The following is a 21,625-nucleotide window of genomic DNA, read 5'->3' as shown; positions in this document are numbered from 1 at the left end:
GTGCATTCCACGCACCAACCACTCTGAGTAAAAAACCTTCCTCTAATATCCCTCTTGAACTTCCCTCCCCTTACCTTAAAGCTATGTCCTCTTGTACTGAGCAGTGGTGCCCTGGGGAAGAGGTGCTGGCTGTCCACTCTATCTATTCCTCTTAATATCTTGTACACCTCTATCATGTCTCCTCTCATCCTCCTTCTCTCCAAAGAAGAAAGCCCTAGCTCCATTAATCTCTGATCATAAACCATACTCTCTAAACCAGGCAGCATCCTGGTAAATCTCCTCTGTACCCTTTCCAATGCTTCCACATCCTTCCTATAGTGAGGCGACCAGAACTGGACACAGTACTCCAAGTGTGGCCTAACCAGAGTTTTATAGAGCTGCATCATCTTAAACTCTATCCCTCGACTTATGAAAGCTAACACCCCATAAGCTTTCTTAACTACCCTATCTACCTGTGAGGCAACTTTCAGGGATCTGTGGACATGTACCCCCAGATCCCTCTGCTCCTCCACACTCCCAAGTATCCTGTCATTTACTTTGTACTCTACCTTGGAGTTTGTCCTTCCAAAGTGTACCATCTCACACTTCTCCGGGTTGAACTCCATCTGCCACTTCTCAGCCCACTTCTGCATCCTATCAATGTCTCTCTGCAATCTTCGACAATCCTCTACACTATCTACAACACCACCAACCTTTGTGTCGTCTGCAAACTTGCCAACCCACCCTTCTACCCCCACATCCAGGTCATTAATAAAAATCACAAAAAGTAGAGGTCCCAGAACAGATCCTTTTGGGACACCACTAGTCACAACCCTCCAATCTGAATGTACTCCCTCCACCACGACCCTCTGCCTTCTGCAGGCAAGCCAATTCTGAATCCACCTGGCCAAACCTCCCTGGATCCCATGCCTTCTGACTTTCTGAATAAGCCTACCGTGTGGAACCTTGTCAAATGCCTTACTAAAATCCATGTAGATCACATCCACTGCATTACCCTCATCTATATGTCTTGTCACCTTCTCAAAGAACTCTATCAGGCTTGTTAGACACGATCTGCCCCTCACAAAGCCATGCTGACTGTAAAGCTGATTGAAGTCTCCCATGACTGTTGTAACATTGCCTTTTTGGTATGCATTTTCTATCTCTCATTGTAATTTGTAAGCCACATCTTACTACTGTTTGGGGGTGTGGGGTCTGTACAAAACTCCCTCAGGGTCTTTTACTCTCGCAGTTCCTTAACTCTACCCATGATGATTCAACACCTTCTGAGCCGATGTCTCCTTTTCCTAATGACTTCATTTTACCAACTGAGAAATGCTGTCCCCTCTGCCTTCCTGCCTGTCCTTTCAATACAATGTGTATCCTTGCACATGAAGCTCCCAGCTTTAACCTTCTTTCAGCCATGATTCAGTGATGCCTACAACATCATACCTGCCAACTGAAACTGTGCTACAAGTCCTCCTACCTTATTCTGTTTTCTGCGTGCAACCAGATACAACGCTTCCAATCCTGTATTCACCCTTTTCAATTCTGTCCACCTGTTATGTTGCAACTCATCCTGTTGACTGCAATTTTGCCCCATCAACAACCTCTCCTCACTACATTGTCTCTGTTTGTAAACCAGCTACCTCACTTTCAGCATTATCATCCGCCTTTCACACGATACTTCTTGCATTGAAATATACGAGGACACTAGTCGCACCATGATCAACCTTTTGATTCCTAACTTGATCTGAGGTCGTGCCAACATCTGCCTTCGCAACCTCTCCACTAACTGTTCTGGCACTCTGGTTCCCATCCCCCTGCACCTCTAGTTCAAACCCCACCAAGCAGCATTAACAAACATTTCCGCTAGGATATTAGTACCCCTCCAGCTCAGGTGCAAACCATCCCTTCAGTACGGGTCCCAGCTTCCCTGGAAGAGTGCCCAATGATAGAAAAATCTGATGCCCTCCCTCCACCAACTCATTATCCACGTGTTAAACTGTATAATCTTCCTCACTAGCACGTGGCATGGGTAGCAATCCTGAGATCACAACACTGGAGGTCCTGCCCTTTAACTTAGCACCTAACTCCCTGAACCTCCAATGCAGAACCTCGTCACTTGTCCTACCCATGTCACTAGTACCTATATGGACCACATCTTCTAGCTTTTCACCCTCCCACTTAAGAATGCTGAGGACTTGATCCAAGATATCCTCGTCCCTGGCACCCAGGAGGCAACATATCATCCAGGAATCTTGTTCTCTCCCACAGAATCTCCTGTCTGTTCCCCAAACTAACAAATCACCACAGAGTGCCTCTTCTCCCCCTTCCCTTCTGAGTCAGAGAGGCAAATCCAGAGCCAGAGTGTCACAAGGGGACGTGGAGACTGGACCCAAATGCAGGATGCAGGCACTGAAGTACTAGGGGCAGGACAGGAACAACTAAAGGATAGAACAAAATGGGGAGACCGTGGCATGCAAAGGTGATCCTGGGGTTCAGAGAGTTCATGGCAAAGGCAGGACCCTGGCTAGGCTAAAGGATGGGTCTATGGAACAAGGAATGTTGGGAGGATAGCCCCCTGGGCAGGGCCCAGCCTCCCAGGCAGGAACACAGGGGCCAGGGCAGGTCGAGGGGTACCTGGGCAGGATGCAGGGCACAACCCATCAGAAGCAAGGGGTAGGAAAGGGTCAGAATCCCCCTGCCGGGCAACAGCAGTCCAGCCTACTTACCCGACGGAGGCAAGGGATCAGAAGGAAGCTCAGTCCAGGATGACTACAAGAACAGACTTACAGAACTGGATGATTAACAGTGGGTACTGCAAGCCAGGGTCAAAACAGGATGGCACAAACAAGGCAGAACAGCCAGTACAAGACAAACAGAACAACCCCCAACTAGATGCAGTCCCAGAGCCCCTTATATACACCTGCCAGCCAATAGGTCTCAGGTGCACCTCCTTAAGCCAAGATGATCCTACTTGGGCTTAAGGGTGAAAGGAGGGATGGCTACAAGACCCGGAGTCTGGAGTCCACGGACCGGATCAAGACCCGGAATGCGGGCTCCGGACCGGACCATAATACAGAGACCCAGCCACTGTGACTTTCCTCTGATTGGCTCATCCCCTCCTCCGACAGTATCCAAAGTGATGTACCTGTTGTTGAGAGGGATGGCCACAAGGGTACTCTGCACTGGCTCCTTAACCCCTTTCCCCTTCCTGACTGTCACGCAGTCTCCAACCTCCTTGATCTTACCTTCAGCAACAAAGTTACTATCTACTATCCATTAAGAACAATCATTACTTAAAGGACTCTAGTATACAACATCCGTACCTCAGAGCTCACCAGCAGGTCCCGTACATCCTCTAGGCCCTGGGTCACGTCCAGTAACAGGGACTTCAGAAGGGTTGATGCAGAAACGTGTTCTGCAAACCGTAGAACAGTAAACATGTAACCATCGGACACAATGAGGTAGGGTAGGCAAGGATGGGCTGCCAGGGAAAAGCGCTGTCTCATTGAGTCACTTTCTGAAGTGGGGGAGCCACTGGTCTGTGTGTGGTCAGCGACCAGAGGCACCGGCTGCCTGTAAAAGAGCACAACATTTATTTATATATGCTTATTGTTTGATTGAGAATAGGTCCTTTGGCCCTTCAAGCTGCACTGCCCAGCAAAACATCTATTTAACCCCAGCTCATCAGAGGACAATTCACAATGACCAATTAACTTACTAACTGGTACGTCGTTGTAATGGGGAGAAGCCGGAGCACCCAGAGGAAACTAAAACCCAAGCATGCTTGAGAAGCAATGTACAAACTGCTTACAGAGGACACTGATAATAACTCCGACACCCAAAGCTATAATAGCATGGCGCTAACGGGAGCGCCGCACTGCACTCCACTGTTACTAACTACCCCAGGGTAGATGCTGCCTCCTGTACAATGCCCCTTCAAACAAGTGTAAGGGGTTTCTTCTTTTATGTTATTGCTAAGGCTAATAAAATGGCTTCTTTGTTATGTTAAAAGTAAAAATGCTTCTTTGTTATGCTAACTGGTGAGAGAGTGCTTTCGCTCGGAGCTTGTTTGGGTTATAATTACTGAAAACGAGAATTGTATTCATTTGTGGAGCATCTGGTCGACCACCGTGGTTGGTCCCAGGCGGCGGGTCAAGGAGGTCGGAGGGGATCGAATGGTGGCAAGAAGACTTTGTTAACTGAGCTCCAACGGTTGTGCACGAAGTGGTTGGACTTTGATAAGTTTGGCACCTTTTACTTTTCCTTTTATATTGTATCTCTATTAAGTACATAGTTCCAGTAAGATCTATAAAGTGAACTCATTTAATCGCATATGGTGTACTGTCTGTTATTGGGCGGGGTGGGGACATCACACAGCGTCTACACAAGCTGATTACCCAGTTTGGCAGGGCCCAAAGGCAGCTCCCCCGAGACGGAAGCAAGCTGAGTGAGCCTGAGGCCTACCAGGGGGTTACACAAGAGATAGGTGAGGAAAAGATGGAGTGAGTGACATAACAAGAGTGAGATATTTGAGAGGGAGTGAACGAGCAAGTATTTATAAACTTTGTGCACTTTACTGAGAAGATCACTTTGCAATCTTCTAAACTCTAAACAGTGAGTTTTCCTCAACAGAGAGGTTTTGTTACAGAACATAGAAATTTACAGCACATTACAGGCCCTTCAGCCCAAAATGTTGTGCTGACCATGTAACCTACTCTAGAAACTGCCTAGATCAAAACCAACATACACAAAATGCTGGAGGAACTCAGCAGGTCGGGCAGCATCTACAGAGACTGATAAACAGTTGATGTTTTGACCCTTCTTCGGGACTGGAAAGGAAGCGGGAATAAGCCAGAATAAGGTGGAGTGGGAAGGGGAAGGAATATGAGCTAGAAGGTTAGAGAGCAGCAGATATCTTTTCCGGTGGCCCAATTGAATCAGGAGCAAGAGAGGAGGCCAATCAGAAGTCCATGAGTGAGATTTAAAAAGGAGCGTTCACAGGCGTTCGGCATTTTCCCGTGGCCCAATCAAATAGCAATTTTTGGCAAGAGCAAAAAAAAAGGTAGACTATGTGGAGCAGCCATTGTTGGAGTGCACCAGTGTTAGAGTGGAGAGGGTTTGGCTCATCAGGCTTGGGTGAGGTATATATCTGATAAGTTTCTTTTTCTTCATCTGTTAGAATATAGTTAGTGCAGGAAGGATGGCTCCAAGGGCTGTGTTGTGTTCTTTGTGTGAGATGTGGGAATCCTGGGAGACCTGCAGCCTCCCAGATAGCCACATATGCAGCAAGTGCACGAAACCTCAGCTCCTCACAGAATGTGTTTCGGAACTGGAGCTGCAGCTCCAAGACCTTTGGCTCCTAGGGGAAACTGAGGAGGTGATAGTTAGGAGCGATAGAGAGGTAATCACCCCGAAGTTGCAGAAGGCAAATACCTGGGTGACTGTAAGAAGAGAGAAAGGAAATTGGCAGACAGTGCAGATTACCCCTGTTTCTGTTCCCCTCAATATGTATACCACTTTGAATACTGTGGGAGGGGGTATAAGCTATTAGGGGGAAGCTGCAGCACCGAAGTCTCTGACACTGAGGCAGGCACTGTGGCTCAGAAGGGAAGGGGGTAGAAGAGGACTGCCATGGTGATAGGAGATTCCATAGTTAGAGGAGTAGACACAAGATTCTGTGATGTGATAAACACACAGATGGTATGATGCCTCCCAAGTGCCAGGGTCAAGGACGTCTTGGATCAGGTCCACAGCATTCTAAAGGGGGAGGGGGAGCAGCCAGAAGTCTTGGTTCATATTGATACCAATGGTAGGAAAAGGGAGGGGGTCCTGAAGGGAGCTAGTTAGAAAGCTGAAAAGCAGGACCTCCAGGGTAGTAATCTCCAGTTTGCTGACTGCACCACACACCAGTGAAGTTAAGAATAGGATGATTTGGAAGATGAACGTGTGGCTGAGGAATTGGTGGAGAGGGTGGGCAGGGTTTCAAACTTCTGGATCACTGGGATCCCTTCTGGAAAAGGTATGATATGTACAAGGGATACATTGCACCAGAACCCATGAAGAACCAATATCCTTGCAGGCAGGTTTGCTGGAACTGTTGGGGAGGGTTTAAATTAATTTAGCAGGGTGATGGGAAACTGAGTGATAGGGCTGAGGATGGGACAGTTGGGATACAAGAAGAGACAGTGTATAGTGAGACTTAGAAAGGGCAGGCAGATGATAGGGCAAAATTGCAGATAGCGAGATGAGTTGCAGTGTAACAGTGGGATAGCGAATACAGGACTGATAGTGTTATATTTGAATGCACACAGTATAAAGAATAAGGTGGATGATCTTGGAATGCAGTTATAGATTGACAGGTATGATATTATGGGCATCACTGAGTCATGTCTGAATTATAGATTATAGCAGGGAGCTTCACATCCAAAGATACAAGGATGCACATTGTATCGAAAGGTTGGGCAGCTAGGCAGAGGAGTTGGCATGGCTATGTTGGTAAAAAATGAAATCAAACCCTTAGAAAAAGGTGACACAGGATCGGAAGATGTAGAACCGTTGTGGGTAGAGCTAAGGAACTGCAAGGATAAAAAGACCCTGATGGGATTTATTGATGTGGGCTACAAATTACAGAAGGAGATACAAAATTCACGTCAAAAGGGTAATGTTACGATAGTCAAGGGGGATTTCAATACGCAGGTAGTTTGGGAAAATCAGGTTGGTGCTAGAATCCAAGAGAGGAAATTCCTAGAATGCCTACAAGATGGGTTTTTAAAGCAGATTGTGGTGGAGTCCCACTAAGGGATCAGCTATTCTGGATTGGGTGTTGTGCAATAATATGATTAGGGAGCTTAAGGGAAGGGAAGCCTTAGGATGACTGCTACTTGAGGGAGAAGCTAAGGTCAAATGTTTCAGTATTACAGTGAAGTAAAGGGAATTACAGAAGCATGAAGGAGGAGCAGGCCACAGGTGATCGAAAGGGGATACCAGCAGGGATGATGGCAAAACAGCAATGGCTTGAGTTTCTGGGAGCAATTCAGAAAGGGCAGTATAGACATACCCCAAAGTGTTCTAAAGGCAGGGTAACACAACCATGGCTGACAGGGGGAGTCAAAGCCAATATTAAAGCATATAATAGAGCACAAATTAGTGGAAAATTAGAGGATTGGGAAGTTTTTAAAAACCAACTGAAGCAACTAAAAAAGCAATAAGGAGGAAAAAGATGAAATATGCAGGTAAGCTTGCCAATAATATTAAAGAGGATACCAAACATCTTTTTCAGATAAAGAGCAATAGAGAGGCGAAAATAGATTTCGGACCACTGGAAAACAATGCTACAGGTAGTAATGGCGGACAAACTGAATAAGTATTTTGCATCAGTCTTCACTGTGGAAGACACATAGCAATACACCGGAAGCTCAAGAGCGGCAGGGGCAGAAGTGAGTACAGTTGCTATTACTCAAGAGAAAATGCTTGGGAAGCTGAAAGATCTGAAGGTAGATAACTCATCTGGACCAGATAGCTGGAATATACCCCAGGGCTTTTAAGTGCTAGCTGATGAGATTGTGGAGCATTGGTAATGATTTTAAAGAATCAATAGTTTCAGGCATGGTTCCAGAGGAAAGTCAGCATGGTTTCCTCAAGGGAAAATCTTGCCTGATAAATCTGTTGAAATTCTCTAAGATATGACAGGCAGGATAGACAAAGGAGAGTCAGTGGATGCTGTGAGCTTGGATTTTCAGAAGGCCCTTGACAAAGTACCTCACGTGAGACAGCTTAGCAAGATAAGTGCCTATGGTATAACAGGAAAGATTCTAACATGGCTAGAGCATTGACTGATTAGCAGGAGGCAAAGAGTGGGAATAAAAGGAGCCTTTTCTGATTGGCTGCAGGTGACTAATGGTGTTCCTCAAGGATTCATATTGGGACCACTTCTTTTCACATTGCATGTCAAAGATTTGGATGATGGAATTGATGGCCTTGTGGCCAAGTTTGCAGACCGTACACAGATAGGTGGAGGGGTAGGCAGTGTTGAGTAGGCAGGGATGCTGCAGGAGGACTATGATAAATGAGGAGAATGGGCAAAGTGGCAGATGGAATACAGTGTTGGGAAGTGCATGGTCATGCACTTTGGTAGAAAGAATAAAAGCATAGACTATTCTCCAAATGCAGAGAAAATTCAAAAATCCGAGCTGCAAAGAGTCTTGGGCATCCTCGTGCAGGATTTACTGAATGTTAACCTACAGGTTGAGTCAGTGTGAGGAAGGCAAATGCAATGTCAGCACTCATTTCACAAGGACTAAAATATAAAAGCAAAGCTGTAATGTTGAGACTTTATAAAGCATTGGTGCAGCCTCACAGGTTATTGGGAGCAATTTTGAGCCCCTTATCTCAGAAAGGATGTACAGACATTGGAGAAGTTCAAAGAGGTTCACAAAAACGATTTTGGGAATGAAAGGCATATCACATGAGGAGTATTTGATGGCTCTGTGCTTGTACTCATTGGAATTTAGAAGAATAAGAGTGGATCTCATTAAAATTTATCAAAATGTTGAAAGGCCGAGAGAGAGTGAATATGGAGAAGATGATTCCCATAGTTGTGGAGTCAAGGACCAAAGGGCACGACCACAGAATAGAGGGAGGAATTTCTTCAACCAGAGAGTGGTGAATCTGTCACAGGCAGCTGTGGAAGCCAGGTAACTGGGTGTTTTTAAGGCAGAGGTTGATAGGTTCTTTGTAAGTCAAGGTGTGAAAGGTTACAGGGAGAAAGCAGAAGAGTACGGTGGAAAGGGAAATGGATAGCCAAGATCAAATGGCAGAGCAGACTTGATAGGCTGAATGGCCAAATCCTCCTCTTATGTCTTATATTCTTAAAGATCACAAAGGGAGAGGAACTCACTGAACTCACATCGAAAAGCAGATTTAATCTTCTTCCGGTTAGCAGCCCTCAAACAGACTTCGCGGTGGAGCACCAAATCATACACAGAAGAGATTCTACAGATGCTGGGAATCCAGACACAGAGCAAAATTTGCTCAACATTGTCCCTGTTCTTGTATTGCCTCTCTCACATACATTCATTATAACTGGTTCCTTTTAGAAAGATGAAGCATCATACCTGTATGTTATTAATGGATGCAGGGGGATGAATTCTGCTGGGCCAAACTCCACAGAGCTGCCAAATGTGGTGAGGGTCATCAGCTCCCCGAGTCGGGACAGGAGCAGCACTGATCCACGCTCCAGTACACAGGCGAGGAAGAGGGCATCATGTGTCCAGCTCACTCCTCCCACCCAGTAGGATCTGAAGGAAAGAGCTTACAGTCACTGTCAACATCTTTCCGCCACAGCACAACCTCCCATGGTTCATAGAGGTCAGGGCGGGGTGACCCAAGCTGGGGATAGAGTGGGGGAGCAGCAGAACCCACTGCATCTAGGGACACAGAACGGAAGAGTAAATTCTCACCTCACTAACCTTCCAGTCTCCTTTGCCACAGTGAGGATAAACAAATGATGGAAGAACAGCACCTGGCACAGCAATGTAACCCTATTACAGTACCAACTGTAAGGTTGTGGTTCAAATCCCACCATTATCTGCAAGGAGTTTGAAAACTCCCCCTGTACCCAGGCAGGTTTCCTCAGGGTGGCCCAGTTTCCCCACTCAATACAATGAGCTACAGATCAGGGCTAGTGATTTCTGCACATGCCAGAAGCATACCAATGCTTATAGGCTGGTCCAGTACATCCCCTCCGATTTCATTTCACACCAACAACACATTCCACCGTATGTTTCAATGTCTGTGTGACAGAAAAGGCCAATCTTTATGCAAACAATCAGTATTCAACCAGAATCACTGGGGACTATGTCAGTATTTATCCAGAATCATTGGGAGTCTGTCAGTATTTACCCCAGATCACCAGGAGTGTGTCAATATTTACCCGGGATCACTGGGAGTGTGTCAGTATTTACACGGGATCACTGGGGAGTGTGTCAGTATTTACCCGGGATTACTGGGAGCATGTGTCAGTATTTACCCGAGATCACTGGGAGTGTGTCAATATTTACCCGGGATTACTGGGAGTGTGTCAATATTTACCCGGGATTACTGGGAGTGTGTCAATATTTACCCGGGATCACTGGGAGTCTGTCAGTATTTATCTGGAATCATTGGGAGTGTGTGTCAGTATTTACCCGAGATCACTGGGAGTGTGTCAATATTTACCCGGGATTACTGGGAGTGTGTCAATATTTACCCGGGATCACTGGGAGTCTGTCAGTATTTATCTGGAATCATTGGGAGTGTGTGTCAGTATTTACCCGGGATCACTGGGGAGTGTGTCAGTATTTACCCGGGATCACTGGGGAGTGTGTCAGTATTTACCCGGGATCACTGGGAGTGTGTCAATATTTACCCGGGATCACTGGGAGTGTGTCAATATTTACCCGGGATTACTGGGCAGTCTGTCAATATTTACCCGGGATCACTGGGAGTGTGTCAATATTTACCCGGGATCATTGGGAGTGTGTCAATATTTACCCGGGATCATTGGGAGTGTGTCAATATTTACCCGGGATTACTGGGCAGTCTGTCAGTATTTACCCGGGATCACTGGGAGTGTGTCAATATTTACCCAGGATTACTGGGAGTGTGTCAGTATTTACCCGGGATCACTGGGAGTGTGTCAATATATACACAGGATCACTGGGAGTGTGTCAATATTTACCCGGGATCACTGGGAGTGTGTCAATATTTAACCGGGATCACTGGGAGTGTGTTAGTATTTACCCGGGATCACTGGGAGTGTGTTAGTATTTACCCGGGATCACTGGGAGTGTGTCAGTATTTACCCGGGATCACTGGGAGTGTGTCAATATTTACCCGGGATTACTGGGCAGTCTGTCAGTATTTACCCGGGATCACTGGGAGTGTGTGAATATTTAACCGGGATCACTGGGAGTGTATGTCAATATTTACCTGGGATCACTGGGAGTGTGTCAGTATTTACCCGGGATCACTGGGGAGTGTGTCAGTATTTACCCGGGATTACTGGGAGCATGTGTCAGTATTTACCCGGGATCACTGGGAGTGTGTCAATATTTAACCGGGATCACTGGGAGTGTGTCAATATTTACCCGGGATTACTGGGAGCATGTGTCAATATTTACCCGGGATTACTGGGAGTGTGTCAGTATTTACCCGGGATTACTGGGCAGTCTGTCAGTATTTACCCGGGATCACTGGGAGTGTGTTAGTATTTACCCGGGATCACTGGGAGTGTGTCAATATTTACACAGGATCATTGGGAGTGTGTCAATATTTAACCGGGATCACTGGGAGTGTGTCAATATTTACCCGGGATTACTGGGCAGTCTGTCAATATTTACCCGGGATCACTGGGGACTATGTCAATATTTACACGGGATCATTGGGAGTGTGTCAGTATTTACCCGAGATCACTGGGGACTATGTCAATATTTACACGGGATCATTGGGAGTGAGTCAGTATTTACCCGAGATCACTGGGGACTATGTCAATATTTACACAGGATCATTGGGAGTGTGTCAGTATTTACCCGGGATCACTGGGGAGTGTGTCAATATTTACACGGGATCACTGGGGAGTGTGTCAGTATTTACCCGGGATCACTGGGGAGTGTGTCAGTATTTACCCGGGATCACTGGGGAGTGTGTCAGTACTTACCTGGGATCATTGGGAGTGTGTCAATATTTACACAGGATCACTGGGAGTGTGTCAGTATTTACCCGGGATCACTGGGAGTGTGTCAATATTTACATGGGATCACTAGGGCGTGTGTCAGTATTTACCCGGGATCACTGGGAGTCTGTCAGTATTTACCCGGGATCACTGGGAGTGTGTCAATATTTACCCGGGATTACTGGGCAGTCAGTCAGTATTTACCCGGGATCACTGGGAGTGTGTCAGTATTTACCCGGGATCACTGGGAGTCTGTCAGTATTTACCCGGGATCATTGGGGAGTGCATCAGTATTTACCCGGGATAACTGGGGAGTCTGTCAGTATTTACCGGGGATCACTGGGAGTGTGTCAATATTTACAAAGGATCACTGGGAGTGTGTCAGTATTTACCCGGGATCACTGGGAGTGTGTCAGTATTTACCCGGGATCACTGGGAGTGTGTCAATATTTACAAGGGATCAATGGGAGTGCGTCAATATTTACACGGGATCATTGGGAGTGTGTCAGTATTTACCCGAGATCAATGGGGACTATGTCAATATTTACACAGGATCACTGGGAGTGTGTCAATATTTACACGGGATCACTGGAAGTGTGTCAATATTTACACGGGATCACTGGGAGTGTATCAATATTTACACGGGATCACTGGGAGTGTATCAATATTTACACGGGATCACTGGAAGTGTGTCAATATTTACACAGGATCATTGGGAGTGTGTCAATATTTACACGGGATCACTGGAAGTGTGTCAATATTTACATGGGATCACTGGGGAGTGTGTCAGTATTTACCCCGGATTACTGGGAGCATGTGTCAGTATTTACCCGGGATCACTGGGAGTGTGTCAATATTTACCCGGGATCACTGGGAGTGTGTCAATATTTACCTGGGATTACTGGGCAGTCTGTCGGTATTTACCCGGGAGCACTGGGGAGTGTGTCAGTATTTACCCGGGATCACTGGGGAGTGTGTCAGTATTTACCCGGGATCACTGGGAGTGTGTCAATATTTACACGGGATCACTGGGGAGTGTGTCAGTATTTACCCGGGATTACTGGGCAGTCTGTCGGTATTTACCCGGGATCACTGGGGAGTGTGTCAGTATTTACCCGGGATCACTGGGGAGTGTGTCAGTATTTACCCGGGATCACTGGGAGTGTGTCAGTATTTACACGGGATCACTGGGGAGTGTGTCAGTATTTACCCGGGATCACTGGGAGTGTGTCACTATTTACACGGGATCACTGGGGAGTGTGTCAGTATTTACCAAGGATTACTGGGAGCATGTGTCAGTATTTACCCGGGATCACTGGGAGTGTGTCAGTATTTACCCGGGATCACTGGGGAGTGTGTCAGTATTTACCCGGGATCACTGGGGAGTGTGTCAGTATTTACCTGGGATTACTGGGAGCATGTGTCAGTATTTACCCGGGATCACTGGGAGTGTGTCAGTATTTACCCGGGATCACTGGGGAGTGTGTCAGTATTTACCCGGGATCACTGGGAGTGTGTCAGTATTTACCCGGGATCACTGGGAGTGTGTCAATATTTACACGGGATCACTGGGGAGTGTGTCAGTATTTACCCGGGATCACTGGGAGTGTGTCAATATTTACCCGGGATTACTGGGAGCATGTGTCAGTATTTACCCGGGATCACTGGGAGTGTGTCAATATTTACACGGGATCACTGGGGAGTGTGTCAGTATTTACCCGGGATTACTGGGAGCATGTGTCAGTATTTACCCGGGATCACTGGGAGTGTGTCAGTATTTACCCGGGATCACTGGGGCGTGTGTCAGTATTTACCCGGGATCACTGGGAGTGTGTCAATATTTACCCGGGATCACTGGGAGTGTGTCAATATTTACCCGGGATTACTGGGCAGTCTGTCGGTATTTACCCGGGATCACTGGGAGTGCCAATATTTACACGGGATCACTGGGAGTGTGTCAATATTTACCCGGGATTACTGGGCAGTCTGTCAGTATTTACCCGGGATCACTGGGAGTGTGTCAATATTTACCCAGGATTACTGGGAGTGTGTCAGTATTTACCCGGGATCACTGGGAGTGTGTCAATATTTACACAGGATCACTGGAAGTGTGTCAATATTTACACAGGATCACTGGGAGTGTGTCAGTATTTACCCGGGATCACTGGGGACTATGTCAATATTTACACGGGATCATTGGGAGTGTGTCAGTATTTACCCGAGATCACTGGGGACTATGTCAATATTTACACGGGATCATTGGGAGTGTGTCAGTATTTACCCGAGATCACTGGGGACTATGTCAATATTTACACAGGATCATTGGGAGTGTGTCAGTATTTACCCGGGATCACTGGGAGTCTGTCAGTATTTACCCGGGATCATTGGGGAGTGTGTCAGTATTTACCCGGGATCACTGGGAGTGTGTCAGTATTTACCCGGGATCACTGGGAGTGTGTCAATATTTACACGGGATCACTGGAAGTGTGTCAATATTTACACGGGATCACTGGGAGTGTATCAATATTTACACGGGATCACTGGAAGTGTGTCAATATTTACACGGGATCACTGGGGAGTGTGTCAGTATTTACCCGGGATTACTGGGAGCATGTGTCAGTATTTACCCGGGATCACTGGGGAGTGTGTCAGTATTTACCCGGGATTACTGGGAGCATGTGTCAATATTTACACGGGATCACTGGAAGTGTGTCAATATTTACACGGGATCACTGGGGAGTGTGTCAGTATTTACCCGGGATTACTGGGAGCATGTGTCAGTATTTACCCGGGATCACTGGGAGTGTGTCAGTATTTACCCGGGATCACTGGGGAGTGTGTCAGTATTTACCCGGGATCACTGGGAGTGTGTCAATATTTACCCGGGATCACTGGGAGTGTGTCAATATTTACACGGGATCACTGGGGAGTGTGTCAGTATTTACCCGGGATTACTGGGAGCATGTGTCAGTATTTACCCAGGATCACTGGGAGTGTGTCAATATTTACACGGGATCACTGGGGAGTGTGTCAGTATTTACCCGGGATTACTGGGAGCATGTGTCAGTATTTACCCGGGATCACTGGGAGTGTGTCAATATTTACCCGGGATCACTGGGAGTGTGTCAATATTTACCCGGGATTACTGGGCAGTCTGTCGGTATTTACCCGGGATCACTGGGAGTGCCAATATTTACACGGGATCACTGGGAGTGTGTCAATATTTACCCGGGATCACTGGGAGTGTGTCAATATTTACCCGGGATTACTGGGCAGTCTGTCAGTATTTACCCGGGATCACTGGGAGTGTGTGAATATTTAACCAGGATCACTGGGAGTGTGTCAATATTTACCCGGGATTACTGGGCAATCCGTCAATATTTACACAGGATCATTGGGAGTGTGTCAGTATTTACCCGGGATCATTGGGAGTCTGTCAGTATTTACCCGGGATCACTGGGAGTGTGTCAGTATTTACCCGGGATCACTGGGAGTCTGTCAGTATTTACCCGGGATCACTGGGAGTGTGTCAATATTTACCCGGGATCACTGGGAGTGTGTCAATATTTACCCGGGATCACTGGGAGTGTGTCAATATTTACCTGGGATCACTGGGAGTCTGTCAGTATTTACCCGGGATCACTGGGAGTGTGTCAATATTTACCCGGGATTACTGGGAGTCTGTCAGTATTTACCCGGGATCACTGGGAGTGTGTCAGTATTTACCCGGGATTACTGGGGAGTGTGTCAGTATTTACCCGGGATCACTGGGGACTATGTCAATATTTACCCGGGATTACTGGGCAGTCTGTCGGTATTTACCCGGGATCACTGGGAGTGCCAATATTTACACGGGATCACTGGGAGTGTGTCAATATTTACCCGGGATTACTGGGCAGTCTGTCAGTATTTACCCGGGATCACTGGGAGTGTGTCAATATTTACCCAGGATTACTGGGAGTGTGTCAGTATTTACCCGGGATCACTGGGAGTGTGTCAATATTTACACAGGATCACTGGAAGTGTGTCAATATTTACACAGGATCACTGGGAGTGTGTCAGTATTTACCCGGGATCACTGGGGACTATGTCAATATTTACACGGGATCATTGGGAGTGTGTCAGTATTTACCCGAGATCACTGGGGACTATGTCAATATTTACACGGGATCATTGGGAGTGTGTCAGTATTTACCCGAGATCACTGGGGACTATGTCAATATTTACACAGGATCATTGGGAGTGTGTCAGTATTTACCCGGGATCACTGGGAGTCTGTCAGTATTTACCCGGGATCATTGGGGAGTGTGTCAGTATTTACCCGGGATCACTGGGAGTGTGTCAGTATTTACCCGGGATCACTGGGAGTGTGTCAATATTTACACGGGATCACTGGAAGTGTGTCAATATTTACACGGGATCACTGGGAGTGTATCAATATTTACACGGGATCACTGGAAGTGTGTCAATATTTACACGGGATCACTGGGGAGTGTGTCAGTATTTACCCGGGATTACTGGGAGCATGTGTCAGTATTTACCCGGGATCACTGGGGAGTGTGTCAGTATTTACCCGGGATTACTGGGAGCATGTGTCAATATTTACACGGGATCACTGGGAGTGTATCAATATTTACACGGGATCACTGGGAGTGTATCAATATTTACACGGGATCACTGGAAGTGTGTCAATATTTACACAGGATCATTGGGAGTGTGTCAATATTTACACGGGATCACTGGAAGTGTGTCAATATTTACATGGGATCACTGGGGAGTGTGTCAGTATTTACCCCGGATTACTGGGAGCATGTGTCAGTATTTACCCGGGATCACTGGGAGTGTGTCAATATTTACCCGGGATCACTGGGAGTGTGTCAATATTTACCTGGGATTACTGGGCAGTCTGTCGGTATTTACCCGGGAGCACTGGGGAGTGTGTCAGTATTTACCCGGGATCACTGGGGAGTGTGTCAGTATTTACCCGGGATCACTGGGAGTGTGTCAATATTTACACGGGATCACTGGGGAGTGTGTCAGTATTTACCCGGGATCACTGGGAGTCTGTCAATATTTACACGGGATCACTGGAAGTGTGTCAATATTTACATGGGATCACTGGGGAGTGTGTCAGTATTTACCCCGGATTACTGGGAGCATGTGTCAGTATTTACCCGGGATCACTGGGAGTGTGTCAATATTTACCCGGGATCACTGGGAGTGTGTCAATATTTACCTGGGATTACTGGGCAGTCTGTCGGTATTTACCCGGGAGCACTGGGGAGTGTGTCAGTATTTACCCGGGATCACTGGGGAGTGTGTCAGTATTTACCCGGGATCACTGGGAGTGTGTCAATATTTACACGGGATCACTGGGGAGTGTGTCAGTATTTACCCGGGATTACTGGGCAGTCTGTCGGTATTTACCCGGGATCACTGGGGAGTGTGTCAGTATTTACCCGGGATCACTGGGGAGTGTGTCAGTATTTACCCGGGATCACTGGGAGTGTGTCAGTATTTACACGGGATCACTGGGGAGTGTGTCAGTATTTACCCGGGATCACTGGGAGTGTGTCACTATTTACACGGGATCACTGGAAGTGTGTCAATATTTACACGGGATCACTGGGGAGTGTGTCAGTATTTACCCGGGATTACTGGGAGCATGTGTCAGTATTTACCCGGGATCACTGGGGAGTGTGTCAGTATTTACCCGGGATTACTGGGAGCATGTGTCAATATTTACACGGGATCACTGGAAGTGTGTCAATATTTACACGGGATCACTGGGGAGTGTGTCAGTATTTACCCGGGATTACTGGGAGCATGTGTCAGTATTTACCCGGGATCACTGGGAGTGTGTCAGTATTTACCCGGGATCACTGGGGAGTGTGTCAGTATTTACCCGGGATCACTGGGAGTGTGTCAATATTTACCCGGGATCACTGGGAGTGTGTCAATATTTACACGGGATCACTGGGGAGTGTGTCAGTATTTACCCGGGATTACTGGGAGCATGTGTCAGTATTTACCCAGGATCACTGGGAGTGTGTCAATATTTACACGGGATCACTGGGGAGTGTGTCAGTATTTACCCGGGATTACTGGGCAGTCTGTCGGTATTTACCCGGGATCACTGGGGAGTGTGTCAGTATTTACCCGGGATCACTGGGGAGTGTGTCAGTATTTACCCGGGATCACTGGGAGTGTGTCAGTATTTACACGGGATCACTGGGGAGTGTGTCAGTATTTACCCGGGATCACTGGGAGTGTGTCACTATTTACACGGGATCACTGGAAGTGTGTCAATATTTACACGGGATCACTGGGGAGTGTGTCAGTATTTACCCGGGATTACTGGGAGCATGTGTCAGTATTTACCCGGGATCACTGGGGAGTGTGTCAGTATTTACCCGGGATTACTGGGAGCATGTGTCAATATTTACACGGGATCACTGGAAGTGTGTCAATATTTACACGGGATCACTGGGGAGTGTGTCAGTATTTACCCGGGATTACTGGGAGCATGTGTCAGTATTTACCCGGGATCACTGGGAGTGTGTCAGTATTTACCCGGGATCACTGGGGAGTGTGTCAGTATTTACCCGGGATCACTGGGAGTGTGTCAATATTTACCCGGGATCACTGGGAGTGTGTCAATATTTACACGGGATCACTGGGGAGTGTGTCAGTATTTACCCGGGATTACTGGGAGCATGTGTCAGTATTTACCCAGGATCACTGGGAGTGTGTCAATATTTACACGGGATCACTGGGGAGTGTGTCAGTATTTACCCGGGATTACTGGGAGCATGTGTCAGTATTTACCCGGGATCACTGGGAGTGTGTCAATATTTACCCGGGATCACTGGGAGTGTGTCAATATTTACCCGGGATTACTGGGCAGTCTGTCGGTATTTACCCGGGATCACTGGGAGTGCCAATATTTACACGGGATCACTGGGAGTGTGTCAATATTTACCCGGGATCACTGGGAGTGTGTCAATATTTACCCGGGATTACTGGGCAGTCTGTCAGTATTTACCCGGGATCACTGGGAGTGTGTGAATATTTAACCAGGATCACTGGGAGTGTGTCAATATTTACCCGGGATTACTGGGCAATCCGTCAATATTTACACAGGATCATTGGGAGTGTGTCAGTATTTACCCGGGATCATTGGGAGTCTGTCAGTATTTACCCGGGATCACTGGGAGTGTGTCAGTATTTACCCGGGATCACTGGGAGTCTGTCAGTATTTACCCGGGATCACTGGGAGTGTGTCAATATTTACCCGGGATCACTGGGAGTGTGTCAATATTTACCCGGGATCACTGGGAGTGTGTCAATATTTACCTGGGATCACTGGGAGTCTGTCAGTATTTACCCGGGATCACTGGGAGTGTGTCAATATTTACCCGGGATTACTGGGAGTCTGTCAGTATTTACCCGGGATCACTGGGAGTGTGTCAGTATTTACCCGGGATTACTGGGGAGTGTGTCAGTATTTACCCGGGATCACTGGGGACTATGTCAATATTTACCCGGGATTACTGGGCAGTCTGTCGGTATTTACCCGGGATCACTGGGAGTGCCAATATTTACACGGGATCACTGGGAGTGTGTCAATATTTACCCGGGATTACTGGGCAGTCTGTCAGTATTTACCCGGGATCACTGGGAGTGTGTCAATATTTACCCAGGATTACTGGGAGTGTGTCAGTATTTACCCGGGATCACTGGGAGTGTGTCAATATTTACACAGGATCACTGGAAGTGTGTCAATATTTACACAGGATCACTGGGAGTGTGTCAGTATTTACCCGGGATCACTGGGGACTATGTCAATATTTACACGGGATCATTGGGAGTGTGTCAGTATTTACCCGAGATCACTGGGGACTATGTCAATATTTACACGGGATCATTGGGAGTGTGTCAGTATTTACCCGAGATCACTGGGGACTATGTCAATATTTACACAGGATCATTGGGAGTGTGTCAGTATTTACCCGGGATCACTGGGAGTCTGTCAGTATTTACCCGGGATCATTGGGGAGTGTGTCAGTATTTACCCGGGATCACTGGGAGTGTGTCAGTATTTACCCGGGATCACTGGGAGTGTGTCAATATTTACACGGGATCACTGGAAGTGTGTCAATATTTACACGGGATCACTGGGAGTGTATCAATATTTACACGGGATCACTGGAAGTGTGTCAATATTTACACGGGATCACTGGGGAGTGTGTCAGTATTTACCCGGGATTACTGGGAGCATGTGTCAGTATTTACCCGGGATCACTGGGGAGTGTGTCAGTATTTACCCGGGATTACTGGGAGCATGTGTCAATATTTACACGGGATCACTGGGAGTGTATCAATATTTACACGGGATCACTGGGAGTGTATCAATATTTACACGGGATCACTGGAAGTGTGTCAATATTTACACAGGATCATTGGGAGTGTGTCAATATTTACACGGGATCACTGGAAGTGTGTCAATATTTACATGGGATCACTGGGGAGTGTGTCAGTATTTACCCCGGATTACTGGGAGCATGTGTCAGTATTTACCCGGGATCACTGGGAGTGTGTCAATATTTACCCGGGATCACTGGGAGTGTGTCAATATTTACCTGGGATTACTGGGCAGTCTGTCGGTATTTACCCGGGAGCACTGGGGAGTGTGTCAGTATTTACCCGGGATCACTGGGGAGTGTGTCAGTATTTACCCGGGATCACTGGGAGTGTGTCAATATTTACACGGGATCACTGGGGAGTGTGTCAGTATTTACCCGGGATTACTGGGCAGTCTGTCGGTATTTACCCGGGATCACTGGGGAGTGTGTCAGTATTTACCCGGGATCACTGGGGAGTGTGTCAGTATTTACCCGGGATCACTGGGAGTGTGTCAGTATTTACACGGGATCACTGGGGAGTGTGTCAGTATTTACCCGGGATCACTGGGAGTGTGTCACTATTTACACGGGATCACTGGGGAGTGTGTCAGTATTTACCAAGGATTACTGGGAGCATGTGTCAGTATTTACCCGGGATCACTGGGAGTGTGTCAGTATTTACCCGGGATCACTGGGGAGTGTGTCAGTATTTACCCGGGATCACTGGGGAGTGTGTCAGTATTTACCTGGGATTACTGGGAGCATGTGTCAGTATTTACCCGGGATCACTGGGAGTGTGTCAGTATTTACCCGGGATCACTGGGGAGTGTGTCAGTATTTACCCGGGATCACTGGGAGTGTGTCAGTATTTACCCGGGATCACTGGGAGTGTGTCAATATTTACACGGGATCACTGGGGAGTGTGTCAGTATTTACCCGGGATCACTGGGAGTGTGTCAATATTTACCCGGGATTACTGGGAGCATGTGTCAGTATTTACCCGGGATCACTGGGAGTGTGTCAATATTTACACGGGATCACTGGGGAGTGTGTCAGTATTTACCCGGGATTACTGGGAGCATGTGTCAGTATTTACCCGGGATCACTGGGAGTGTGTCAGTATTTACCCGGGATCACTGGGGCGTGTGTCAGTATTTACCCGGGATCACTGGGAGTGTGTCAATATTTACCCGGGATCACTGGGAGTGTGTCAATATTTACCCGGGATTACTGGGCAGTCTGTCGGTATTTACCCGGGATCACTGGGAGTGCCAATATTTACACGGGATCACTGGGAGTGTGTCAATATTTACCCGGGATTACTGGGCAGTCTGTCAGTATTTACCCGGGATCACTGGGAGTGTGTCAATATTTACCCAGGATTACTGGGAGTGTGTCAGTATTTACCCGGGATCACTGGGAGTGTGTCAATATTTACACAGGATCACTGGAAGTGTGTCAATATTTACACAGGATCACTGGGAGTGTGTCAGTATTTACCCGGGATCACTGGGGACTATGT

At 47.2% G+C, this 21,625-nt stretch overlaps 1 protein-coding gene across 1 annotated transcript in view; it reads right to left on the bottom strand.

The window, feature by feature from the left end:
* Positions 1-21,625, bottom strand: part of cplane1 (ciliogenesis and planar polarity effector 1) — a 349,043-nt gene that overhangs the window by 270,674 nt on the left and 56,744 nt on the right. The window contains exons 9-10 of the mRNA XM_073047849.1: positions 9,102-9,284; positions 3,312-3,561 (exon numbers count right to left, since the gene is read on the bottom strand). Coding sequence (XP_072903950.1) covers positions 3,312-3,561; positions 9,102-9,284 — 433 coding nt within the window. The remainder of the gene's footprint in view (positions 1-3,311; positions 3,562-9,101; positions 9,285-21,625) is intronic.

Source organism: Hemitrygon akajei, chromosome 6, assembly GCF_048418815.1.
Source record: "Hemitrygon akajei chromosome 6, sHemAka1.3, whole genome shotgun sequence".
In the NCBI taxonomy this organism is placed as follows: Eukaryota; Metazoa; Chordata; class Chondrichthyes; order Myliobatiformes; family Dasyatidae; genus Hemitrygon; species Hemitrygon akajei.
This window is presented reverse-complemented; position numbering and strand designations above follow the sequence as displayed.